Raw genomic sequence first — 27,190 nt, forward strand, 5'->3', positions numbered from 1 at the left:
TGCTGGGAGGTTCGTTCCTCCGGTGAGGCTACTGAGCGCCATTTTGGACTTGGTCAGGAAGTGACACCGATGGTGGAAACTGGGGTGAGCCGTGTTTAGTTAGGGGAATGGCACCCTTTGTAGGCGTGGGTAGCCATTCCTGTTTGGGGCAGAAGCCCGACAGTTGAAGTTAACGGTTCTCATCTTTACCTTGGGCAACATTTCCCTTCCCGGTCGTTTTAATTTCCGAAGTCGGAGAAGGAAAGCCCCAGAATCCATCAGGTTGCTGAGGTTTAACCCCTTCGTCGCCGAATTGGCTAAAGGACGTTTCCGTTTATGACATAAACTCAAAGTTGGGAAGGGCTATTTTGCAGAAGAAACTATATTTTAACAACCATCCTGTGTCTCAAAGTGGTGAGAATGGGGGCTTGTGAAAGGAACGAAAGGGTAGCGTCTATCATCGGGAAGTTTCTTGTCTGGTAGAGGAGACATTGTCCTTGCCCTTAGCGAACAGCAAGTAAGTTAATCCGTTCACTCGCGAAAGGAGACAGAACCATTCTCCAGAAGCTGTAACTCCAAAGAATTACCAATTTAGTTCTGTGGTGAGCACATTCTGTGTGGGTTTGAGAGCCTTGGGTGGCCCGCAGGGTGAGAGTGCGTGTGTTTTGTGTGCGCCATATCAGCCGGAGAAGCATTGAACCCGTTAGCCCAAGTGACCTCTCGAAATGCAGATGCTTGAGCCAGGAGTTGGGGGAAGGGGGAGGAGGAAGGAATATTTTTAGTAAAGCTGGAGCTCAGAAAGGCGTTGATTTTTAAATAATAGTGAGAGCGCCTTGAAAGGAGAAGTTTTGGAAGATGTAAGGCTAGAAGAGTCGTAAGAAAAGGCTGGGAAGTGGACAGCAGGCATTGAGGATTTAGCCTCGCTGGAAGAAAAGCCTTGAGAAGACCAAGGCTTGGCCCAGAGCTCATGGGTGGAATCCAGCCCAGCTCAGTCATTAAGTTAGCATCGTGGACCCCCGTTTCACCTGAGGCTAGCTAAGATGGAGATTTCCCCCTGGAGCTGAGCGAAGGAACAAAGCCGCAGAAGGTAAACAACTGATTAATGCGCTGAACAGAGGACTCTGAAGAATTGAAGTTCCAGACCCTTGGTTAGTACTCTCCTTGGAGATATCCTGGGCTGGTGTTAACACAGGAAGCTTTTAGTATTTAGTGTTTAGCTTTTAGTGTTTACTATAAATACCTTTGAATAATTTACTTAGGTTGAATTGTACATAAGAGCTTGTTTGGAAAGGGCTCATGTTTCTTCTTTTGTATCCCCTCAGGACTTAAGCATTTAATTTCACACTATTACTGTTATTTTGCACTTACTGGAGTGTTCCTGAGGTTACTCTTGGATGTTGTGGCTCCCCGACTATTGGTAAGGAGCTCTAATGTTAAGAGCATATCTCATTTCTTTTATACCATCCTTAATATTACCCAGAGCTGGGCTTCCCTGGTGGCACAGTGGTTAAGAACCCACCTGCCAATTCAGGGGACACAGGTTCGGGCCCTGTTCCGGGAGGATCCCGTATGCCGCGGAGCAACTAAGCCCGTGCGCAACTACTGAGCCTGTGCTCTAGAGCCCGCAAGCCACAAGTACTGAGCCCACACGCCATAACTACTGAAACCCATGCGCCTAGAGCCTGTGCTCCACAGCAAGGGAAGGCACCGCAATGAGAAGCCTGCACACCGCAGCGAAGAGTAGCCGCGTCTTCCTGCAACTAGAGAAAAGCCTGCGCGCAGCAACGAAGACCCAACGCATCCAAAAATAATAAATAAATAGTACCCAGACCATGCTCTATGTACAGTAAATTCTTGCTAGTCAATCAGAATATGTTTACTGTTTCACAGTCTCTGAATGTGTAGCACTCAAGGATGGTGAAGTATCCCTCCCTAGAAATTAGTGTTTTAGAATAAAATCCTGACTTAGCCATTCAAAATACAAACACCAGCATTACAGATGTTCAACATTAGTTAATCCCTTACACTGAATTTTCAAACACTGCAGGTAGCATTAAAAGAGTTTACAGTTTCCTTTAGACATGGTTCTTGTCCTGGGAACGTGTACCCTCTGGCAGAAAGATGAAAAAACTAACACCAAGAAGGTAGAAATGTGATCGTAAGAAAGGTGTGTACTAAAGATGAAAGTCAAACAGCTAGGTGTCTGTGTGTATATATATATATATATATATATACATATATATATATATATTTTTTTTTTTTTTTTGGCTGCATTGGGTCTTCGTTGCAGTGCGTGGGCTTCTCATTGTGGTGGCTTCTCGTTGCAGAGCACAGTCTCTAGGAGCATGGGCTTCAGTAGTTGCAGCACGTGGGCTCAGTAGTTCAGTAGTTGTGGCGCAGGGGCTCAGTTTCTCCCTGGCATGTGGGATCTTCCTGGACCAGGGATCAAACCTGTGTCCCCTGCATTGGCAGGCGGATTCTTAACCACTGCGCCACCAGGGAAGTCCCTTTTTTTTTTTAGCTAGGTATATTTAGAATGGGGAAGGGGAAATCCTAAAAGCTTTTTGCTCTCTTCCTTTCTTTTTTTGAACCAAACATAATCTTTACTTTGAGTTTTATTTTCATCATGATACAGTTATTGCTCAAAGCAGGAACTGATGTTCGTTTCAAAGCCTTTTACTAGTTGCCCCCTGCCCATACTCGTAGGCCAGACTTCACATGGGTAGCTCCACTGCTCTTTCTGCTTTTATGCTTTCACACAGGCTTTTCTTCCTGCCTTGATGCATCTCGCAACCTTCTTTAATATTTACTTTCTTCAGAAGGTCTTTCCTGATTTATTCTTCCTAAGGTATTAGGGCATAGTGATTTATGTTACTTTGCACTTACTGCTTTATGTGTACTTTTCCTTATACAGTTTGGTAGATGTTCTGTTTCCCTCTCTCCTTCCCTAAAAAGTAAGAGGAACATAACTCCTCTTTGTTTTACTCATCAGGTCTTCTAGCGTCCAGTACAGGGTTTGATGTCAGATCTGGATTTGAATTTTAGCTCTATCGCTTTCTGTCTGCATTGCTCTTGGACAAGTTATAAAATTTACCTGTGCTTGAGTTTTCTCATCTGTGAAGTGGAGATGCGCATAGCCGCTTCACAGGGTTGTTATAAGGATTAAAGGAAATGATGTTATAGAGAGCTTAGCACAGTTCCTGACAGAGTAAGTGCTCCTACTCTGGCAATAAATGGCTGTTGTTACTGATATTTATTATTCCAGTTACCCTAGTTATGGCAGTAACATCTTAATGTTTGTGAATATAGCTTTATATGGTCTCGATGATTACCCAGGCATTATATGTCAGGCATTGAGTCAAAGCAAGATGGATAAAACATCGTGTTTCCCCAGGCCAGTAAGCTTGTTGTTCCAAAACACTATAAGAGTATTAATGGAAAAATAGAAAGATGAGCAAGGTTCAGAAGTGCTGCAGAGGAGGAAGTGGACGGTTTTATCAGGAGAGTTTAGGAAAGGATGCATAGAGGAGGTGAAACGCGTAGAACTTCATAGGACGAATAAGTTTGCCAGCGGACAAGGAGAGTAAGGGCTTTCTATGCAGAGGGAACAGCATGTGCAAAAAGCACAGAGGTGTGGAGCAGTACGGTGTGTGGGTGACTAAGGGCCTGACTGGATTTGGAGTGGTTGACATAAGAAGAGGCATGAATGGTTTTGGGAACCAGTTCATGCAGAACCTTGAATGCCCTGCTGAGGAGCCTGGGCTGGAGGTGAGGGGGAATCTCTGAAGGACTTTAATCAGAGGAGTCCCACGATTAGGCTTGAACTTTAGAGATCTCTTTCTGAAAGCTGTGAGGGGGACTGATCAGAGTGGCAGGGAGACCAGTCAGAATGCTTCCATAATAATACCCTTACCCAGAGCTGAGGAGGAACCAAACAGGGCAGGGGTAGCGGGGGTAATCTTTTGTGTATGTTCTTATGAAGTTTCTTTCTCATACCTGTATCTTGTCTCCTCAGTTACATTTGAAGCTCCCTAAAAGATCCTTCAATTTCCTTTCAAATGCTCCCCTTGCCAGTAAAATGGTGGGTACCATATTTCAAATACAAAGTATAGTTGTCCATTGTCTGCTTCAAAGGCCTGGGAGTTCCTGGAGGTTGGGAGCCTTGCCTGGCTGGCCACATTGTCTCCAGCTTCTCCCTTGCTGGCATCTAAAAGGGCTCAGTAAATGGTGTGGCCACTGCCAGGTGTTGGCTCAGTTAGGAAAGACTTGCACAGAACCAGCCACCCTCTCACCTCTAAGCCTCTTTTTGACCAGGAGGGGTTAGGGATAGCAGTTTCCTCTGTGTGCAGATAACTGTCCTGTAAGGTGGGAGAGCATGCCTTGACCTTTTAAAGACAATGCTAGTGTAGCCAGGCCAATCTCGCAACTTCTGAGTAAAAGTATTGGCCTAGTCTCTGTCCCTCTGCAAGAATCTCAGAATTTGCTGATGTGACCATAATTCATATTAAAATCTTTTCATTCACAGCTGCCTTAAAAATAGAGTCAGCAGAAATAAATAAACAAATAAGTAAATACTTTTTTTTAATTGAAAAAAATAGAGTCAGTGAGGTCATTAGTGGTCCCTCCTTTCTTATTCTTGCTGGAGATGGCCTAAAACTTCTCTTACCTTCTTGGTCACTTGTTAATTTGGTTCTTGGATCACCTTATCCACCACCCACCCCAGCCCCACCCTGGGGGAAGGTATTGGACAGATCCCAGCAGGCTCAGTCACTGTTGCCCACCTCTGTAGCTGGGGTTATAAATAACGGCCAAAACTAAATAGTCAAATAACTGCATTTTGAAAATTGCTAAAAGTAAAAAAAAAAAAAAATCACTCTGATCCTGATTCAGTAGCAGTTCTTCTCCCACTCCTGCCCTTCATCTCCCCCTTTCTTCCACTTATCTACCTCCCTTTCCCCATCCAAGCTCCCTAGGGAAGCCAATCTGAGCACAAAGCCCTCATACAATGAAGACATCCTTTTCCTTATTTGACAGGGCCAGAGCCTCCAGGGCTGTAGTTATAGTTACGCAATGTTGTTATGGCAGCAGAGGCCTCAGGGCAACATATGTTCCTGGGTGGTAATTGGGTTTGCTTTAACAGACTGTCTCTCCCTGGGTTCTCCATGCCCAAATTCACTTATCAAGGAAACCAGGGAATTGCTGTTATGGCTGGGCCTTCTTTTTTTATTTTTAATTCTAGCAAAACCAAATTCTTTATTCCCCAGGATAGAATGTACTCAGTGATCATGGGTTGAGACTTTTTAGACTGCAGACATTTTCATTTATTCATTCAACTTATTGAACATCTGATAAGTGCTAGGCATTGGGTAGGAGCTGAGTGCACACTGTGAATAAACACACATGGTCTTTTCCTCCTCCAGCTGACGATTTAGGACAAGTGTGTATAGGAGGGGGCTGGGGGAGTATGACGTTCACCGGCACCAACCTCCTCCACCTCTTCAAAAGTTACTAACACAGTATAATAACACTAAATAAATGTCTGAAAAAATAAAAGACATCCTTAATCTCACTGGTGCCATAGAGCTATTTTTATTTTTTGCATATTGCCTTCCAATTTTTCTCCACATGTGTACATTTTATTACATGTACACGTTTTGTATAAATGCACTCATTGTTTACATGAAATTTCATATTTTTTACACATTCTCAATATTTCCCATGTTTCTCTGTAGTCCTCATAATTGTAATTGTAATTGCCGTGTGCCATTGCAATGTGGCTCTGTGACATAATGTGCCCTCACTCCCCTATTTGGGATTATTGAGCGTCTTTTAAGTCAAATAATGCTGCAGTGAGAGTCTGCATGCATCTGTAGCTCTCCTGTTTTTATTTCTGCCTCTTATACGTTGCTTTATTTCTTTCCCCAAAGACTTGCCCAAATTTAAAGTGTCACCATCATTGTGGGAGGATACCAATTTTAAGATGTTCCCAGAACTGAGTGTTACCACTTAATAAAATCTTGCAAGTTTAGTAAAAAAATGAAAACTGCACCTCAAATGTGCTTTTCATTTTATTTCTAGTTAGGATAGACTTCAGTCTTCCATGTGATTCTTTACTAGTCCTGTTTCCTCTTCCATGAAATCCTATGTATTACTCATTTCTCTACTGAGGTCTTGATGATTTTCTTTGAAGTTTGTGTGAAAGATGCTTTGTCTGAGCCATATTCAGTTATGGAATCAGTGTTACTAAGAAAGCAGAAGATTTGCTTCATAATGATTTCTCTAGTTGTTTCTCCTCACTCTTTCTCTCTGGCTTCCCTATTACCTCTAGTGGTAAACTCTTTGTCAAGTATGCATGCTATTAAGAAGGAGAATGATATTATGAACAGAATGTGTAGATGACATGGATGAAAGCAGTGGGGAGGCAGGTTATGTCTTACCTCAGCAAGAACTGAGGGGCCGCTTTAAAAGCTGTAGTCACTCTTGCCCACTATAGAAACTTTGAAGATGGTCGTGTTGACACTATTTTCCTGATGACCTAGGAGAAACTGAGTACTAGGAAAAAAATTCGCAAACCAGTCAACTTCAGGAGGATGAAAAATGACCCTGCCTTCTGCCGTTTGTAAACTGAGGGTCACTTCATTTGTTGGAAGATGCTTTCCCAGGAACTGGGGCCAGGAATGGTTCTCTCTGAGTCACTTACACATGCTCAGTCAATCTCCCTTGTGACTAATTGTACCCAAATGTGAATCAACTGCCAGGGTGAGGGATGCGAGCTACAACTAGGAAAATAATTTCTCTATTTAAGGTAAATCAGCACATAACATGGTCCAAACTCACAACCCTGCTCTTCTTAGTCCTGCTGTAACCAACTGCGATTACTGACCCAACCCAATCTCAGGAGTTAAGGATGATTTTCTTACTAGTCTGGAAATTACTTGAGGATGAGTGGGCATCTGGTCATTTTTTTTACCTGCCTAGCCTTGCCAGTAGATGTCACTACACCAGACCACATTCTCCAAAGATAGGCCTGGAAGGACAGAGAGGGCTTCAGAAAGGCCAAGTCCAACCATCATGACGCTATCCTCCCATGGCTTCCATTAATAACTCCAGACTATCAGGGATATGTATATACATGTTTCCAGACAGTACTAAGGCCTGAACTCAGAAGGCCAAGACCTCAGGTTCTGGGCAGAGTCAGAGTTCTTATCCAGAGGCCTTCTCCAGATTGGGTGGGGCACACAGCTGCTGTAGGAAGGGTGGCAGGGTGAGAAGACCATTTAAATGGGGGGGGGGTACACATGATAGACTTATCGAGGAAAAAGAGCCATAGGCTTGGGGCTGTTCCAAATGTCACTGTGGGGCTGATACCTCAGGCAAAGCACTCCACCCACCCTCCACCCCTGCCCCTCTGTCCATACTGACAGTGTCCATCCCTTGCCTGAGGGCTGCCAGGCTGGGGCCGGTTCATCAGCTTTGGGCCTCCCCAGGGCCAGCCAGACATAGCCACACCATGCCAGGAAACTGAGAAAGTTCCTAACAGTTCAGACTATCATTACTGTTCCCCTTCAAGACAAGTATAAGCAGCATTAATAATCTGGGAAAAAAAACTCTTCTGTAAAGACTTTGGTTCCATGATCTTCTGTAGGATAAAGACTGAAATTCTTACCTGGCTGCAATGACCGCATGATCTGCCCTTTGGTTAATTCTCCAGCCCATCCCACACAACCTCATTCTCTGGGCTTTAACCTCATTGGCCTTCCTGCGGTTCTCAGGAGTCCCCTGGTTCCTTCCACCTCAGGATCTTTGCACATACTCTTGACTCTGTCTGGAATGTTCTTTCCTCATTCTCTTCTTCACCTCTTTCCACTAATCCTTCAGCTCTAAGGTCAAATGTCATTTCCTCAGGAAACTATTTCCCGAAGCTTCCAGACTAGACCAAAGCCCTTATTTCTATACGGCTACAGCACCCGGCGTTTTTCTTCATAACGTTTGTCTCAGTTTATAATTATATATCTATTTATGTGACTGTTTGGATTCTTTGCTTCTGTCCTCCCAACACATACCCAGACTAGGTTTCATGAGAGCAGTGTCCATTTTACTTACCATTGCATTCTCAGCACCCAGCACAGTACATAATGCTTAAGAGGTACTCAGTAACTATTGGATGTATGAAACAATGGCAATAATAATGATAAATGAAGGAAGTTAGACAACATAGCATTACTCTCATACACACATTCATGTAGCATTTGTATATGAAATATCCTGTCTAATTCTGGTCACTCAACTCCTAAGAAGACGTATCAGAGTCCAAAGAAAGTTATCTAAATTGGTCAAGGGGAAAATGGAGGTTACCATATGAGGCAAAATTTTAAAGATTGTGGAAAGATGGAAGCTGAGACTATGATCCATGCACATGAAAATATAAAGGGGATAGATGCAGATTTATTTACCAAATCCGAAAAGTCAGCGCGAAGGAAAATCTTTCAAAAACTAGACTGTGGACTCCCCAGAGAAGAGACTGTGTGTTATCTCTATATTCCCAGCACCTAGCACGATGCCTGGCACATAGTAGGAGCTCAAGAAATGTATGTTGAACTATTTTGTTGTTGAAGCTTAAAAGAGGTAGACTTGGGTCTGGGGATAAAGTAGAATACAATTTTCACTTGGGAAATCCCAGAGGCAGAAAAGTATGAATAGGGTCAAGAAGGGTTCCTTTACATGTATGGACAATAGCTATACAATAGACTATTTCAGGGACATTAGGGCTATTCAGGCCCATCCCTTGACCTCTTGAGACCATCCTTATGAAGGGCAATTACCATACACTCTCACAAAATGCATCTTCTCTCCACCAACAGGGACAAAACTCTAAACTATAAAAAGCATTGATCTCACCCTGCCTCTCGCATTGTTATCTCCAGTGCCCTCCAGACTCTTGGGCACATGCCCTATTGGTTCCCTGGGCATATTCTACTCAGGTTTTCACCAAAGAAGGGAAAATCCCAGAAGGTGGTGCCCTTCAATCAGAAGTAAAAATGGCTGCATCTCTCAGGGCAACCAGAGCCTGGGGCTGGTATTCCTCAGCCCACAGCAGGGAGGCCAATAGCCCTGGTTCCAAGAATCCCTGCAACCAGCCTCCCTGGCATTTAGCCTTCAATCCCTGGCACTTACCCCCCACCCCCCACCCCGGCCCCTTAAGCAGGGACATTTCAAATAATTTTTCTTAGAGCCATGGAGGGTTCAAAAGAATTCTTGTACATTAAAAAAATAAATCCTCCAAAAACAACAATTGAGCTGCTCATCCTCACTTATTTCATCCCTCTCCCAGCAGTGTGTGGCTTAAAGTAAAGGTTGAGGATTTGGTTGTATGTTCATTTCCCAGCCAGCTCTGCTGGTCTCATCCTACCTGGTACCAGAGCGGTAAGGGCTGTATCATCTCTCAAAGATGGGCCCGAAGGCACAGGCATCAGGAAAATACTTAGACTCTTGTCAATGGTGTGCTGATGCAAAATGGAAACTAGTCCCAGGGGCTTCCCCTGTCTGACATTCCCCCCCACCCCCTTCCAGCAGCCTATAAATCACTAAGGATTAAATACTGTCTGGGGGACCCTTCTCTCCCACTCTTATTTCTGGGGCTCCCTGCCAGGCAGAAGGCTGCAAACTAAGCAGGGAGAAAAAAAGAGAACGGGCAGCAGGCAGGGGTGCCCATCATTTATCAACCAAATGCAGCGGTCAGTGGCTCTTTCCAGCAGCTCTCTGGCAGGCTGGGCAGGCAGTACAGCCAGTGTTTTGTGTCAAAATGGAGAGCACAGTCCGGCATTTCCTAACCCCTTATTTGGCTGTCCCACCCCGGACGTAGGGAGTCAAGGGGTGAGCCCCTTTCTTTTTTTTGGTTTTGGTGGGTTCAGAATTAAACCACACTTTTGGTCCTGGATAGAGTCTGACTTCCTTCCCACCCTTTTCTGCCAAGTCTTCCCTAGGGCCTCCTCTTGTAGCTCCTCTTTTGACCCCAAGAAGAGCTTTCTCACTTTACTTGGCACCTTACAGAAGTTTCTTAAGAGTCCAAGTTCCAGAGCTCTGGCAGTCTTTCTTAAAGGGCAGCACCACTGTTCTACCTCCTTTGATCGTCTCTGGTTTCTCCTAAATGGAAATCCCCCAGCTTCCCCATCTCTCTCCTTCCCCAAGGTAGGAAGCTTGGAGAAAGGAAGTGCATTTAGTCCGTGCTTTTTTCAAGCAGGAGTTCCAAAAAATGTTCAACTCCCTCACCAAGAACATTTGGAACCTGCCAGACTCACCTCCATAATTTCTGAGCACTGCTTCTCTGCACTATAAACAAAGTCAGAGTTTTAGAGAGTTTAGGGCTAGGGGAGGGGACAGGGAGGCAGGGAAGTGGGTTATAGGATCTGGTCTGTATTCCTAACTCTGACCTTCAACTTCTGGATAAGGGTGGACCTCTAGGTCTGCATCCCTCTGACCTAGTCCACTGAACCCCCCAGTAGTGGTTATACACAGTCTTTGAAAGCAGATGAACCTGTCTTCTCTAGCTAGATAACCTCCAATACATTTCCTAACCTTCCTGAGCCTCAGTTTTCTCACCTGTGAATTGGGGATAGTTACACCAACTGGATAGGATATAATAACTAAGACTGAGGGTTAAATGATATTATGTGTGCAAATTACTTAGCCTATAGGAAGCTCCCAGAAAGCAGAAGTATTCTTTTATGTTGTGTAGTTGGGGCATATGGTCTATAGCATCCTAATTATATGACCTTCTTTCCGGGGCCCTGATGTTAGTGTCTCCACAGGTGGCACAAGCTTCTTGGGCATTCTGAGGAATGCAGGCCCACCACAGATTCAGAGATCCCAGGAAGAATTTTGGGGGAAGAATTCAAAATTGGGTGTATATGGCCAAAAAATCAACAGGGTTGAGATCTAGACCCTGACTTGACATTCTGGGCAAACACCCAGTAGGTCAGAGAATTGGATGGAGCTTCTGGGTGGGACTTCCAAGGAAGGTGCCAACTTGTATGATACTATCAGAGTGGCATGGAAGAAGTAAGACCAAGCTGCTTCCTACCCCAGCAGAATACACGCTACTTTGTAGATTACCAGGCTTTGCCCAAGTTGAATAGAAGCAGGGGTCACAGAGGCCACTGGTGGAATGTACTGGAACATTCCAGGCCCTTCTGCTGCATAACAACGCAACTCCTCGAGGCTTTGAGCCATCAGGGTCTTCCAGGAAGAATTGGATACAAGGTCCTCACCCTCCACCATGCATAGCAAGAAATCACCTGCTCTGAAAGGAGCATTATTCTAAGTGCCTCCAACTTACTAAGTGGGAGGAGTGTTAATCCAGCCCTTTGGGACTTTTTCACTAGAGAGACTTGGCTGCCAAGGCCATTTTGTTGAGCCAGAACCTTCTTGTGGAATAGTTGTGCTGGGTACAGGATATCCACAGGAAAAGCCAGGACTGATCAATCAGGGCTGAAGAGTTGGATGGGATGTAGCCAGGCTTCATTTTTTTCAGTCAGAAACAGATTTACAATGAAGCTAATGAAACTTAAGAGTCAGATCCCCTCGCTTACACAGAACCCTTCCAAGTCCTTCTCCCTAATTCTATAATTATTTTACTATTTAACTTAAAGAGGAACCCCCAAATTATATAAGTATTAGACCTCACAGACCCTGGAGCCTTCCCTACTTTTAGTCTGCAGGGCTTTTATTTATTTTTTTTATAGTGTTGCTTTATTTATTATTTATATATTTGGCTGCTCTGGGTCTTAGTTGTGGCACGTGGGATCTTTTAGTTGTGGCATGCGGGATCTAGTTCCCTGACCAGGGATCGAACCTGGGCCCCGAGCATTGGGCGCATGGAGTCTTAACCACTGGACCACCAGGGAGGTTCCTGCAGGGCTTTTAGCTTCAGCCTTCAGGAGTGATCAGAAACATTAGTTTGAAAAACAACCAACATTGCCTCAACATCGCCGGACGCAGTGGCTTGCACTAGTAGCTGACAAGAAATAACAGAGCAAATGGGTCCCTTTGCTCAGAACTGGGGAGAAAGGACAAACATATATAAAATGACTGAAGAGGAATTATGAAGCTACCCATAAGGTAGCACAAAATAATGGGCTAAAAACCAAATACTTAAGTCCTGGGGGCATCATTAGTGCCTCACAGGGCCAGCTGAGTAATGCTAGAAGGCCCTGAGGTCTGACTGGAAGTTGAAGCTGGTGATGAAGATGGTGGAATTGCAGGGAGGGAGGGGGAATATCATATCCAAGTTTCAGAAGATAAAACTGAGGATGCATCTGTGGTGATATTTTACAGTTGTCTATTACAAAAGCCCTTTAGATAATATTCTTGGCTCTGAAAACAAATTCTGTGCCTATGCCCTAGGACTGAAGGAAATTAAACTAGAGACCAACTTTCACATCACTTGTCCCTTCTGTTATATTTATAATATATTTGAACTGGATTTCATGGTACTTGATTCCTGATTTGGCGCATGGTGTGAGGGGAAGGGAGAAGGATTAGGTGTGGAATTAGATGAAGAATGTTTAGGGTATTGTAGCTTATTTGCTCCAGGGGTCATTGAATTTTTTTTTTTTTTTTTTCAGTACGCGGGCCTCTCACTGTTGTGGCCTCTCCCGTTGAGGAACACAGGCTCCGGACGCGCAGGCTCAGCCGCCATGGCTCACGGGCCCAGCCGCTCCGCGGCATGTGGGATCTTCCCGGACCGGGGCACGAACCCCGTGTCCCCTGCATCGGCAGGCGGACTCTCAACCACTGCACCACCAGGGAAGCCCGGGTCATTGTATTTTTGAGGCTGACCTGGAGAAGGTAAATGGGGACAATAGCAAAGGAGAGAGATCTAAAGGGGGTGAAACGAATAGGCCTTTTGGTTTATATACAGTCTCCTGGGAATGTATGCAACCAACATCTCCTCTCCAGAAACTTTACTCTCTGTGGGGCCTGGGAGTGTGTAGGGGATGCAAACTCTTCCCACCGAAGTACTGCTCTAGAAACCAGATGGTCCCTCAAGGTACCCATAATCACATGACACAGCAGAACTAGTTTATTTTAATTCACTTTTTGTGACGCACCATCTGCATGCTGGTCACAGTGCTAGGTGTAGTAATTAGCCTGAGGACAGAGACACGCCTGTTCTCCTCAGGAAGCTTACATATTATATATAGTGCTAGGTGTAGTAATTAGCCTGAGGACAAAGACACACCTGTTCTCCTCAGGAAGCTTACATATTATAGTGCTAGGTGTAGTAATTAGCCTGAGGACAAAGACACACCTGTTCTCCTCAGGAAACTTACATATTATAGTGAGGAGGACATTTTTTAAAAATGAAGAATGCTAACCTGGGTATTTCATAGGTCAAAGAACCAAATCTTATGTCTTTCACAGTGAACTTTTATGGATATCATGGGGGTAGGTATATCTTTTTCATTAGATGTTCCCTTAAAAGATTAGCAGGGGGCTTCCCTGGTGGCGCAGTGGTTGAGAGTCCGCCTGCCGATGCAGGGGACACGGGTTCGTGCCCCGGTCCGGGAAGATCCCACATGCCGCGGAGCGGCTGGGCCCGTGAGCCATAGCCGCTGAGCCTGCGCGTCCGGAGCCTGTGCTCCGCAACGGGAGAGGCCACAACATTGAGAGGCCCGCGTAACGCAAAAAAAAAAAAAAAAAAAAAAAAAGATTAGCAGGGTCTGACATACATCATAAATCTCTCATCCATAAACATATCTAAATCCTTTTTTTAAACAGCTTGATTGAGGCATAAATTATATACCATAAAATTCACTTGTTATACATGTATAATTCTATGATTTTATTAAATTTATAGAGTTGTGCAACCATCACCACATTCCAGTTTTAGATCATTTCCATCACCCCAAAAAGTTCCATTGTGCCTGTTTGCAGGTCATCCCTGCTTCTGCTCCTAGCCCTAGGCAGCCACTGATCTGCTTTCTGTCTATAAATCTGCCTTTTCCGGATAGTTCATATAAATGGGATCATACGATATGTAGTCTTTTGCATCTGGCTTCTTTTACTTAGCATAATGGTTTTTTTTTTCTTTTTTTTTTTTTAAATTTGATTGGCTTTTTTTTTTTTTGCGGCATGCGGGCCTCTCACTGTTGTGGCTACTCCTGTTGCGGAGCACAGGCTCCGGACGCGCAGGCTCAGCGGCCATGGCTCACGGGCCTAGCCGCTCCGTGGCACGTGGGATCCTCCCGGACCGGGGCACGAACCCACGTCCCCTGCCTTGGCAGGTGGACTCTCAACCACTGCACCACCAGGGAAGCCCAGCATAATGTTTTTTAAGGTCCATCCACATTGTAGCGTGTATCAGTAGTTTATTCCTTTTTATTGCTGAATAGTGTGTCATATAAATTCTTTTGGAAGTTATTTATTTATGTTTTGAGGCAACACTGACCAGGATGCAGGAGCCCTGGTCTCCTGTCCTGCCTCTGATTTGCCAAGTGGCCTCTGGCAATTCATTCCCTTGTCTCGGCGCCCACTTCTCCATTTGTAAGATGAAGGGACTGGATCATATACAGTCTCTAATGTCTCTTCCAGTTCTTCCAAAAAGATCTACTTTGTATTTTTCACGGAGCGCCACTAGGTCCTGTATTCCAAAATTTTGATGTCTCTGATCCCACATTTACCCTTTACCTATTTTAAAACATCCAACAAATCCTTTATTGTTAAAGATGAGGAAGTTTCAGTTTTAAAAGGCTGCAGCTTAACAGGAAAATTTGATTCCCACCGAGAGGAAAAGAAGAGTTAAGGAGTGAACATCACCCAGTCTGAAAGAAGGAGAATGAACAAGTGAGATAACTAAGCAGAGGATAGAAAGTAGGGGGCTGCAACAAGGGACAAAGTGTGTCAGAGTACCGAAGGTCAAAATCCAGGCCACGGTTACCTCGGGAGTAATGGGGCAGGGATGCAGGGAGAGGGAGGCCACCAGAGTGGGAGAGAGGTTGAGGGCTAGGCCCCCCTCCCTACTCTGTTCCCATAACCTCATTCGTTCCCTCAATACTCCTTCCCATTCCCTCTCAGGCTGCTCTGCTCCTTTAGCTCTGACCCCATTTCCTCAGGATCTCATTCCCTGAGGAACTGGGCCTGACATTTCAGACAGAGGCTGAGGGAAGGAGGTAGGTCAGAAAGAGACACTGTGTGTCTGTGTCATTTTATTTTTCATTTTTATCACTTTGGAACCCAGGGGCCAAAGACGTAAGTACTCAGACATTTACCAGGAAGTTCAGAGATAGTCCCCCAGGTACCAAGGAATGTCAAGACTTCTCTAGTCCCTGCTGAACAAGTGCTACTGAGTATCAGATTCTGAAGGGTAAAAATGGTGATTTAGAATTTCCATTCTTGTTGGTTATTATGGCATAAATGCACAGGGTGAGGGTCAAGGTGCCCTGGAAGTAGGGCCGGACAGCGCCTTCGGAACTGGAAAGCTTCTCTTGGCTATGACAACCCCAGCCTTCTCTTAATTCAGTAGCCAGCAGGATAAGGCCTCCCTGTGGATCCTCTGATCTTCCAGAATTCTCCATAGCCTTTCATCCTTCGTAGTCCCTCAGACTTCTGCAGCTTTGAAGACCCCAGGCCTTATAGGGACTGTTTGGGGAGGGACTGTATCTCTGACTCACACTTGTAGGAAAAATAACTCCAATTCCTTGAGTCTTCATTTATTTGTGACATGTATGGACATCCCAAGATCAGGCTGGAATCAAGGGACTAAGCATTTGCTGTTGGAACCCTCTAAGGCAAGTAATTCTCCCATAGATGAAAAACAATTTATTGATATACTTGGTGTAGGTAATCCTCCACTTTTGATGTTTTTGAGTGCCTGCCTCTGACCTCCCTGAAAGCAGGACCCAGCTCATGTCTCAATCAGAACAGCATCTAGACCACTTCTGCTTACAGGCTTCAAGGCCTGCTGGGCTGTGAACTCCAGAATAGGAAGTATGTCTCCGAACATTATTGTCATTCCTTAGTGCCTAGCTCTATGTCTGGCACGTTGTGGCCATTTCAATAAATTTGTGACAAGTGAATTAATTCGTGACAATTATGTTGATAAAGATGATAGGGGGACAGTGACAAAGGTTTTCTTGCAAGCTAGAAGATGCTTTGTAAGGCAAGACATCTCCCCTTAGCAGCATGCAGCCTTCTCAAAGCCATGGCCTTTTTAATTGGAGGAAACAGACAGGGGTTAATCTTCAGATGAGGACTTTATCCTCCCATCATGCCCATGCCAGGAGAAGCTATCAGTGATAGAGAAGGGAATAAGAGACAGCTGGTTGGGCATGATACCTGGGTAAGGAGAGGACAGGGATCTCCTCTACATGCCTGCCTTTGCAATCCTCCAGCTAGGTCAACTTAGCGTCTTTTGCCAGCTTATCAAGAAGGACCACGACTCTCTGGATTCAGAAGATCCAATTCTTCAGCTGTGCCACCTCCACCAACTCTTCTTCCACTGTCCAGGCTCTCTACTCCTGGTACTTCGGCTTTAGAATAAAATTTAAACTCCATATCCTTGAGACTACCCACATTACCCTTCTCTCCAAGGGAAGAATGCCTCTATCCATAATATGCCATTTTATCTTTTTTTTAAAATTAATTAATTAATTAATATTTGGCTGCATTGGGTCTTCGTTGCTGCGCGTGGGCTTTTTCTATTTGCGGAGAGCAGGGGCTACTCTTTATTGCAGTGTGCGGGCTTTTCATTGCGGTGGCTTCTCTTGTGGAGCACGGGTTCTAGGCGCGTTGGCTTCAATAGTTGCGGCACACAGGCTCAGTAGTCGTGGCTCGTGGGCGCTAGAGCACAGGCTCAGTAGTTGTGGTGCACGGGCTTAGTTGCTCCGTGGCATGTGCGATCTTCCCGGACTGGGGCTTGAACCCATGTCCCCTGAGTTGGCAGGCGGACTCTGTTTTTTTTTTACTTACTTATTTATTATTTATTTATTTTTGGCTGAGTTGGGTCTTTGTTGCTGTGTGCGGGCTTTCTCTAGTTGTGGCGAGTGGGGGCTACTCTTTGTTGCAGTGAGTGGGCTTCTCACTGTAGTGGCTTCTCTTGTTGCGGAGCACGGGCTCTAGGCGTGCGGGCTTCAGTAGTTGTGGCTCAGGGGCTCAGTAGTTGTGGCACACAGGCTTAGTTGCTCCGCGGCATGTGGGATCTTCCTGGACCAGGGCTCGAACCCATGTCCCCTGCATTGGCAGGCAGATTCTTAACCACTGCACCACCAGGGAAGCCCTGCAGGCGGATTCTTAATCACTGTGCCACCAGGGAAGTCCCACCATTTTATCTTTAGAACAGCTCTGTGAGGTTGATGAAGCACAGTTGATTCTGGCATAGAGAAAGGAAGCCATTTGTCCAAAGTATTTCAAGATTCCTCACTCTAGGGCTTTTACCTCTAACACACACTGTATGGCCCAACCAATAAAAATCACACATCATCTTCTAAGACTGCCTGAGAATTTACATGTTGGGTCCTAAAATGCACAAAGTTGTCAGGTAAGAACAGATTTCAAGAGACTAGCTGGCTCACACTTTGGCTCTCAGGCAGGTTGGTGGTCTAGAAGTTGAGTGTTTGTTGGGAAAATACTTGAATCTGAAGTCAAAAGACCTAGGATGTTAGTCCTGGGTCTGCCTTTTACTAAGTGGAAAATCTTGGGTAAGTCATCTAGCCTCTGTGACTTAGCCTTCTGTAAAATAAGGACAATAATATCTGCATTTTCTACCTATTGTACATGTAATATTCTACCTATTCTTTGAATTTTATTTATTTTTTTATACAGCAGGTTCTTATTAGTCATCAATTTTATACACATCAGTGTATACATGTCAATCCCAATTGCCCAATTCATCACAGCACCACCTCCACACCCCCGCGGCTTTCCCCCCTTGGTGTCCATACGTTTGTTCTCTACATCTGTGTCTCAATTTCTGCCCTGCAAACCAGTTCATCTGTACCATTTTTCTAGGTTCCACATATATGCGTCAATATATGATATTTGTTTTTCTCTTTCTGAATTACTTCACTTTGTATGACAGTCTCTAGATCCATCCATGTCTCAACAAATGACCCAGTTTCATTCCTTTTTATGGCTGAGTAATATTCCATTGTATATATGTACCACATCTTCTTTATCCATTTGTCTGTTGATGGGCATTTAGGTTGCTTCCGTGACCTGGCTATTGTAAATAGTGCTGCAATGACCATTGGGGTGCATGTGTCTTTTTGAATTGTGGTTTTCTTTGGGTATATGCCCAGTAGTGGGATTGGTGGATCATATGGTAATTCTATTTTTAGTTTTTTTTTTTTTTTTTTTTTCATATTTTTAGTTTTTTAAGGAACCTCCATACTGTTCTCCATAGTGGCTGTATCAGTTTACATTCCCACCAACAGTGCAAGAGGGTTCCCTTTCTCCACACGCTCTCCAGCATTTGTTGTTTGTAGATTTTCTGATGAAGCCCATTCTAACTGGTGTGAGGTGATACCTCATTGTAGTTTTGATTTGCATTTCTCTAATAATTAGTGATGTTGAGCAGCTTTTCATGTGCTTCTTGGCCATCTGTATTCTTCTTTGGAGAAATGTCTATTTAGGTCTCCTGCCCATTTTTGGATTGGATTGTTTATTTTTTTAATATTGAGCTGCACGAGCTGTTTATATATTTTGGAGATTAATCCTGTGTCCGTTGATTCATTTGCAAATATTTTCTCCCATTCTGAGGGTTGTCTTTTCGTCTTGTTTATGGTTTCCTTTGCTGTGCAAAAGCTTTGAAGTTTCATTAGGTCCCATTTGTTTATTTTTGTTTTTATATCCATTACTCTAGGAGGTGGATCAAAAAAGATCTTGCTGTGACTTATGTCATAGAGTGTTCTTCCTATGTTTTCCTCTAAGAGTTTTATAGTGTCTGGTCTTACATTTAGGTCTCTAATCCATTTTGAGTTTATTTTTGTGTATGGTGTTAGGGAGTGTTCTAATTTCATTCTTTAACATGTAGCTGTCCAGTTTTCCCAGCACCACTTATTGAAGAGACTGTCTTTTCTCCATTGTATATCCTTGCCTCCTTTGTCATAGATTAGTTGACCATGGGTGCGTGGGTTTACCTCTGGTCTTTCTATCCTGTTCCATTGATCTATGTTTCTGTTTTTGTGCCAGTACCATATTGTCTCGATTACTGTAGCTTTGTAGTATAGTCTGAAGTCAGGGAGTCTGATTCCTCTAGCTCTGTTTTTTTCCCTCAAGACTGCTTTGGCTATTCAGGGTCTTTTGTGTCTCCATACAAATTTTAAGATTTTTTGTTCTAGTTCCGTAAAAAATGCCATTGTTAATTTGATAGGGATTGCATTGAATCTGTAGATTGCTTTGGGTAGTATAGTCATTTTCACAATATTGATTCTTCCACTCCAAGAACATGGTATATCTCTCCATCTGTTGGTATCATCTTTAATTTCTTTCATCAGTGTCTTATAGTTTTCTGCATACAGGTCTTTTGTCTCCCTAGGTAGGTTTATTCCTAGGTATTTTATTCTTTTTGTTGCAGTGGTAAATGGGAGTGTTTCCTTAATTTCTCTTTCAGATTTTTCATCATTAGTGTATAGGAATGCAAGAGATTTCTGTGCATTAATTTTGTATCCTGCAACTTTACCAAATTCATTGATTAGCTCTAGTAGTTTTCTAGTGGCATCTTTAGGATTCTCTATGTATAGTATCATGTCATCTGCAAACAGTGACAGTTTTACTTCTTCTTTTCCAATTTGTATTCCTTTTATTTCTTTTTCTTCTCTGACTGCCGTGGCTAGGACTTCCAAAAGTATGTTGAATAATAGCGGTGAGAGTGGACATCCTTGTCTTGTTCCTGATCTTAGAGGAAATGCTTTCAGTTTTTCACCATTGAGAATGATGTTTGCTGTGGGTTTGTCGTATATGGCCTTTATGATATTGAGGTAGTTTCCCTCTATGCCCACTTTCTGGAGAGTTTTTATCATAAATGGGTGTTGAATTTTGTCAAAAGCTTTCTCTGCATCTGTTGAGATGATCATATGGTTTTTCTTCTTCAGTTTGTTAATATGGGTTATCACATTGATTGATTTGCGTATATTGAAGAATATTTGAATCCCTGGGATAAATCCCACTTGATCAAGGTGTATGATCCTTTTAATGTGTTGTTGGATTCTGTTTGCTAGTATTTTGTTGAGGATTTTTGCATTTATATTCATCAGTGATATTGGTCTGTAATTTTCTTTTTTTGTAGTATCTTTGTCTGGTAATATTCTACCTATTACATGCCTATTGTGAAAATTAAATGAGATGATGTACGTGAAAGCTGTGAAGTACTAGATAAGAGTTAATTTTAACATCTCAGCCAAATTGCATCTTTGGAGACTCTTTATGTAAAATATACATAGTAATCCTTCTATGTTCATAAGAAAGTTTTAAAAGAATAGAGATTAGTATTTCATCTCTGGAGTCAGGCTGCCTGAGTAACCTTGGGCAGTAAGTAATCTTGCTTCAGTCTGAAGACTCAATGAAGAGGAGATAATACCCATCTCATAGGTATCATGATGAGAATCAAATGAGATAATGTATGCAGGATGCTTAATATATACCTGGCATGGAGAAAGGAACTCACTGAATGTTATCAGCTACTATTACTGATTTTATTAATGAAGATGTGAGGCAGGGTGGTGCAATAAGATCTGATAGAGATCTGAGATAGGAATCAAAAAGATTTACCTTTTGGGGCCTCAGTTTCTCTACTTGCACCATAATAAGAATCCATGGTTTTCTTTTTCCAGATTGTCATGGGGATTAAAAAAAAAAAAAAGTATATGAAGACTTTGCACTAATTGGAATTGAGGAATGTTATAAATTGCAAGATATTTTTTTAAAAACTGAGTTAAGTTTATAAAGACTGAATTTTCATCAGTTCATCAACTTTTGTTCATTCCTACCTGCCTTTGGTAAAGTTGTCCTCTTCATGGAAAAGGAGTACAGCATCTCCCTGTCAGTAAAAAAGATTTCAAATGTCAGACCTCGAAGTAAATTTTTCAAATCTTCAAGGATATACTCTTTGCAAAGAAAACCTTTCTTTAGGACGTTCCATTGCCTCAATTTGTTCTCTGTACATAGGCTGATTTTAATATTCATCCAGTTCATGAATTTCCACTTTGGGTATTTTCTGCTTTCAATATTTAATCCCAAGAATGACCTCTCCTTGCCTTGCAGCACGCTCCCAGATTACCTCCTTTTCTCTGATTAGTTAGTATGGCTTCAGGGAATACCTTCATTTTAACGTTAAGCCGGGCAAAAACAGAAATAGAAAGATAAATCTGTAGCAAGATCAAAATAGATATCATGGCTAAATATAAACCTGGAGGGAATTATCTAATTATTTGGATGGTCCCTTATCACAGACAATCCAGGGTGATGCCTTTCACTTTTTCCATATAAGAGAACAAAATGGTTAATGAATACCACGAGTAACAATTTTTTCTTTTGAAGAGTAATAATTTTAAACAGTAACTTAAACCTTCTTTTCTTCCCCAAATCTCGTCATGTATATTATAGTATATGATTTTCACAACTGCGTGCATTCTTTTTGGGGACCGTCCAGTCTCATTTTGACTTGTAGGTCAGAGAGCATTGAACTGGGAAGACCAGGACTTGCTTATGGGGTCACTGTGCAAATTTGGTCAACTTTCTCAGTCACTTTGTTCCTTCCACTCTGCTGAGCTAGAGTTGGAATGGACGACTCTGCTCCTTTTCACTCTCAATTTAATTTACAGGCTAGCAGCTGCTTTTTTTTTAGGTTGGACCAACACCAAGTAAGGACTTGGAAATGTGAAGAAAGACAAATGTGGTGTCACTTGAGGCACAGTAGCCATTAAGTTCACGGATATAATGCAAATCGCATGCAAATGTTATGAAAACTTGGCATTAATTTGTAGAAACTTACTTTGGAGCTTGCAAGCAGCGTTGAGATCCTATGAGGATTCAAAACTAATGTTTTTAGGTTAAACCAAAAGTAAGGCTTTTTGAAGTTATTGGTTTCTCCATACTTGCCGGGACTCAACTGCTGAAAGTTTGACACTCCTCCCTGCCCCCCATAATGATTTCACTACGGCTTGATTCCATTTTACACCCGGTCCCGCCCCCGCTTAGCCTGACGTCACTTGATATTGTATTTGCATACTACCTGGGACTGGGTGTAACGCTCCCCTTTTCTGCGTCTTCTCATTGGCGGCGCCGGAAAACCAGCCCTCTTCCGGACGGACCAATCAGCGGACCCTCGGACGTGGGACAGCAGGCAGGGGTGGGGTGGAGGTGGCGTCTTAGGTTGGATCGCTAGGCATATCGACCAATCGTCCTCTGGTGTGGGAAGATCAAGCCGAGGATTGGTTGGGAGGAGGGGTCTGGGGATCCGTAGGCCAATGAGGGCTCTGGGCTGAGGGGGGCTGGTCTCCACCTCCTAGGGCAGATAAGCAGCCGCAGCGGGGGTTGGGGGGCTGTGTGGGGCTCGCTGTGGGGCCGAGGCAGGCCGGCAGTCAGGCGGGCGGGCGATGGCGGGGGCCGCAGTGGGCGGCAGAGGCGGAGGTGCCTGGGGGCCGGGGCGCGGAGGGGCAGGGGGGCTCCGGCGGGGCTGCTCTCCCCCAGCCCCCGCCGGCTCCCCCCGGGCTGGGCTGCAGCCGCTCAGGGCCACCGTCCCCTTCCAGCTGCAGCAGCCGCACCAGCGCCGGGACGGGGGTGGCCGCGCAGGTGAGTCGGGCCTGGAGTGGGTGCGGGGGGGTGAGCGGAGCCGTTGGGGGAGGGGGGGCGCGTGACTGGGGGGAGGGGTATGGGGAGAAGGTGAGGGGAAGTGGATGGGGCGAAGGAAGAGCAAGGGGGTCGCGCAAAGTCTGCGAGGACGGAAGGAGCAAAAGCAAGGAGTCGTGAACGCGGAGTGCACCGCCGGGACAGAGTGTGCAAGGAGTCGGGGCCGAGAGGTGAGGGAAGGAACCTGGCAGATGGAGGCTGGCTTTGGGGGCGTAACCGAAAAGTGGGCAGAGGTGTCGTGTGGGGGTGAGTGGAAGATGCAGGGGTGGCAGCGAGATGTGAGGAAAGAATGAGTTGCGCGTGATGGGGGCGCCCTGTGCAGGGTTTGAGCTGGAGCGAGGAGCCGGTGGGCGCTGGATGTCTGCACGGGAAGGGGGAGGGGCATGGAGGAGAGCCCCGTGGAGCTATGTGTTAGTTCTCCAACTTGAGTTTGGCACCAGCATCCCGTTCTGCAGCTCTAGAGTTCCTTCTCCCACCACTTCACGTGGGCTTCCCTTTCTGCCACCTCCTGGAGCTGATTTCTTCTGAGCCGTTGGAATAACTTAGTTTAACGGCCTTTTTACTACCGGACAAACGCTCCGCTCCTATTCCCTACATTCCTCTTGGTGGCCCAGAAGTTGTATGTTCCAGATCACTGACCTGCTTAATATGGCTTCCAACCATTGCGTGTGTGTGTGTGTGTGTGTGTGTGTGTGTGTGTGTGTGTGTGTGTGTGTGTGTGTAGAACCTGAGTAGTTTGCCCCTGCCTTTCCCTCCTCCCCCCATCAAGGCTGTTTTGTCCTGGGCATGTCAGTCAACGTGGCAGTGGGGTGAGGGCTACATTCAAGTACATTGTGGCAAATACCCACACTTTCTGAACAGCACCAAAAAGATGTCTTAATAGCAGCTTAATAATGTGGTTGATATGGGGAAACTAGGGGAGAGCAAGCTTAATCTTGCTTTCACACTCAAAGTTGTAATGGATCCCCTGCAAATGCAGGCAGTTAGGAATGGGAAAAGGAACCTACTTGCATGAGGAGGTTGGCAAGAAGTTGAAAGTGAGACTTGCATTTGATTCACACCAAATGTGAAAAGATCACTGCACACTTCCAAAGCCTCAGGGTCTACCAAACGTACAAAAGTCGTGGTCCCTGCCATCTGATGGTTAATGACATTCTCTAAAGCAGAGTTTCTTGAGCTTTTTGTGATTACTAAACTTAGTTTCAGCACACCCCCTCCTGAAAGTATAGCTGCTACGGTGCCTTCCTAGGTAGGAATGGGATTAAGAGGGTCTCTGAAGTAGAAAATCCAAGTCTGTCTGGACTTCATTGTAAATGTTAGCATTGCATCTTGGAACGCAGAAACTTGGTCAAATCTGGTAGCAAGATGGTAACCAACTAGTAAAAGTATACCTAGAATCTGTAGAGCAGGGTAATGCCCAGATAAACTCATGCTTTTCATGAACTGCTGTAAAGCAAACCAGAAGACTACAAACCTGTTGGTTTTGTTTGTGCTTCCTTGGAGTCCAGGGAAGTTAGTAGAACAGCAAGCACCTGAACCTTAGTTGCTTTTAGTAGAAATCAACAGAAAGCCTGCCTGTGTATTAGTTGGAAATCTATTAGCAGTCATATTTTAACAGCAGTTATTTTGTGTCTACTATAGAACTAATATTTAAAGGACAAACACTGGTGGACGCTGTGGAAAGAAGAGCGTAACTTTGGATGACTGGGTTCTTCACATGGCCTGTTCCTTTTTTAGCGCCAGGGAACCCAAGATACTAGTAAAAACATAGGAAGCTAGAGCTCTGCACGATTTGTTGGGTGATTTAAGGCAGATTGGGTGATCTCTTGCTTATGGATTGGGCTGATGGATTGTTTCTCCACTTATTAGTATCCCAGAGGCCCTAATAAGGCACTTACCTGGTCTGTAGTGGGATTATCTATAGTTCTCAGTGAGGCAGGAGAGAGGAAAGACAGGAGGAGGAAAGAGTGGCCTGAGCCTGTGGAGTTCTTTGTGGCCAGACATTAAGGAAATGTTCCTGGCCTTTGGTTTGTTAACTTTTACCTTTATGTGTGCTCAGATTGTTTCCATTCCTCGGCCTTGAGAAGTAGCAGAAGTGGTTTCCTTTGGGCCCGTAGGATATATGTGATAGAAGTAAAAGCCTTGCAGTCATAAACCCTTAAGAGAATGGCTTTGCGTGCCAGAGTTACCTGGGTGTCGAATCCAGGTTCTACCTTTTACTAGCTGGGTGGCTTGGAGGAAGTTAAGTAACTTCTGTGCCTCAGTATCCTCATCTGTAAAGTGTGAATAATAATGTCTACATCATAAGAATCAAATGAGTCAGTAACTATAAAGTGCTTAGAACAGTGCCTGGCAAGCAGAAGGTACTCTGAAGTGTTTGCTGCTGCTTATATTGTTGTTATTCTCTCCACCCAGCCAAGGTGAGAGCACTGTTGGCCAGAGCCCATTGCCTTTTCAGGCTTCAAAGAGCAAACCCATATTGGTCTGAAACCAGTACTGCAGGTTTCAGAATTTCAGGGCCTCCCCTTGCACTTTTATTCGCTCATCTTTTAAAATGAGCTTTCTAAACAGGGCTCTGAAACCCAACTGTTTAAAAAAGCATGTGAGCTGAGACGGAGTTTTAGAAACAATTAAGTGTCGTCACTTTCTGTTTCCCATCTCAAAGTGACGTAGTGCTCAGGGCTGTGCAGTTATCTCTCCACCACACACCCTGTTGTGTTCTTGACTAGGTATATTAGATGTTGTTTAAAAAAAAAAAAAAGAGTTATGGTGTAAAGAGCAGGATTTACCTTCTGTGGCCATTTATCTGTAAGGGATGTCTTCATAAAGTGAGGAATGGCTTCATTTTTACAAGCCTGGGCGAGGGGTGTGGAAGGTAGAAGAGAGTGGAGAGAAAAATGAAGGTCAACTCTAAGATGCTAAGAGCTACTAGTGGGTAACAGAAACCCAGGATAAATTTCTTACTGCAGTTTCCCCTTTAATTAAATTCTCGTTTATGTCTTTAGTCACTTGGAGGCTGCTGACTTTTATATTCTTCCAGGACCACTGATGATGGACAAAACGGGGCTAGGAGGTGAATTGTTCTGGGTTCCAGTCTTACCTATTCTGTTTAGTGTCTCCATATCCACGTCCAGAAGCGAATGTTCAATACAGCTTTGCAAATTCTTCTCTAGTGGACCAGCCCCACTGGCCAGCTGGGTGCTGGGGGAGTCCAGTGCCTCCTCTGCCCACCAGACTCTTCTTAAACCGGGGTTTGGCATTATGGCCTGCAGACCAAATCCAAGCCTCTGTCTGTTTTCGTAAATACAGGTTTATTGGAACACGTGGAGCCCTGCTCCTTCATTTAGGTATCGACTGTGGCTGCTTTTGCACTGACAGAATTTGAGTAGCTGTGCACAATGACAGAGTTGAGTAGTTGCGATAGAGATGGAATAGCCCCCAAAACCTGAAATATTTACTACGTGACACTTTTCAGAAAAAAATTGGCCTACTCGTTGTCTTCAGCGATGTTCCTGACCAATATTCCTATTAAAAAGATGAGTTTCAAATGTGTGTTGTATACACCTCTGCAGAAAATCCTAAGGGGGTAAAGAAAACTAAGAAGCCTGTGTCCGCACTCATATTTTAGGGAAAAAGAAAGGGGGATCATCAGCTTCCAGTCAGTTCTCAATCTTTATAGAAGATCAGCACATGTGAATCCATGCTGCCCACCCCCACCCTTGTCAGGTGACATGTGTTCGGTAGATATAAACTAGTTTGGATTTACATAAAAGCTTAACTGTTAGGCAAATTTGCATCTCCTCCCCTCTTACCCTCCTTCCAAATCTAACAACCCACAACTGCAGTGAACATATTTCAAAATCAGTTGGAAATTACTTTAGGCTTATCTCCTGTTTTGGATTTTTCTCCTTGCCTTTTATTTTTCTGAACAGATCATTGAGAGCTGGTGGTAGTCATGGCTGCCCTCAGATACTGACTTCCTCACAGGGACATAGGAAGGGTTTATTTCAAATGTCCATTAGGTTCTCCAGGATGGTTGTCTCAATGAATGTAAGGCAGCATTGTTATTAAATGCTATTGGTAATTATTAAACTCCTTTCCTTGCAGTGCTCTTGTAAACTTAGTCCTTAGGGGATGGGTGTTTAGAGAGGTATGGCACCACATAAAGGAGGTTGCTTATTAGAAGCTCTGAGACGAAGCCCTCATCAAACCATGGTCCTTGGATTGAAACAGCCTGGAGATTAGAATAGAGTGTAACTTTTCTATGCCACGGAGCCATCTTGCTATAATGAAGCTTGGGCTGCAGTTAAAATCCTTTAAGAGCTACAATTGTGCTTTGAAAACCTGTGACTGAGGCAGCTTCTGT

At 44.2% G+C, this 27,190-nt stretch overlaps 1 protein-coding gene and 1 long non-coding RNA gene across 5 annotated transcripts in view; both read left to right on the top strand.

Moving 5' to 3' along the window:
• Positions 1-5: 5 nt before the first annotated feature.
• On the top strand, positions 6-12,661 carry LOC116745802. Of its 2 annotated transcripts, none has more exons than XR_004347557.1 (3): positions 6-1,127; positions 1,302-1,396; positions 1,659-1,704. It is a non-coding gene; the product is annotated as an uncharacterized LOC116745802 (long non-coding RNA). The 2 variants fall into 2 exon arrangements; XR_004347556.1 differs by lacking the exon at positions 1,659-1,704 and adding an exon at positions 12,603-12,661 and having other exon boundaries at positions 16-1,127.
• A 9,864-nt stretch (positions 12,662-22,525) lies between these two features.
• FAM117A (family with sequence similarity 117 member A) overlaps positions 22,526-27,190 on the top strand; it is a 42,423-nt gene continuing 37,758 nt past the window's right edge. The window contains exon 1 of one of the 3 annotated variants that reach the window (XM_032616575.1): positions 22,526-22,767. In XM_032616575.1, the coding sequence (XP_032472466.1) occupies positions 22,572-22,767 (196 nt within the window). In that variant the 5' untranslated portion in view covers positions 22,526-22,571. Of the gene's footprint in view, positions 22,768-22,887; positions 22,995-27,190 lie in introns of those variants that run through there. The other 2 variants (XM_032616576.1, XM_032616577.1) reach the window with 2 other exon arrangements.

This window comes from Phocoena sinus, chromosome 20 (genome assembly GCF_008692025.1).
Source record: "Phocoena sinus isolate mPhoSin1 chromosome 20, mPhoSin1.pri, whole genome shotgun sequence".
Classification (NCBI taxonomy): Eukaryota; Metazoa; Chordata; class Mammalia; order Artiodactyla; family Phocoenidae; genus Phocoena; species Phocoena sinus.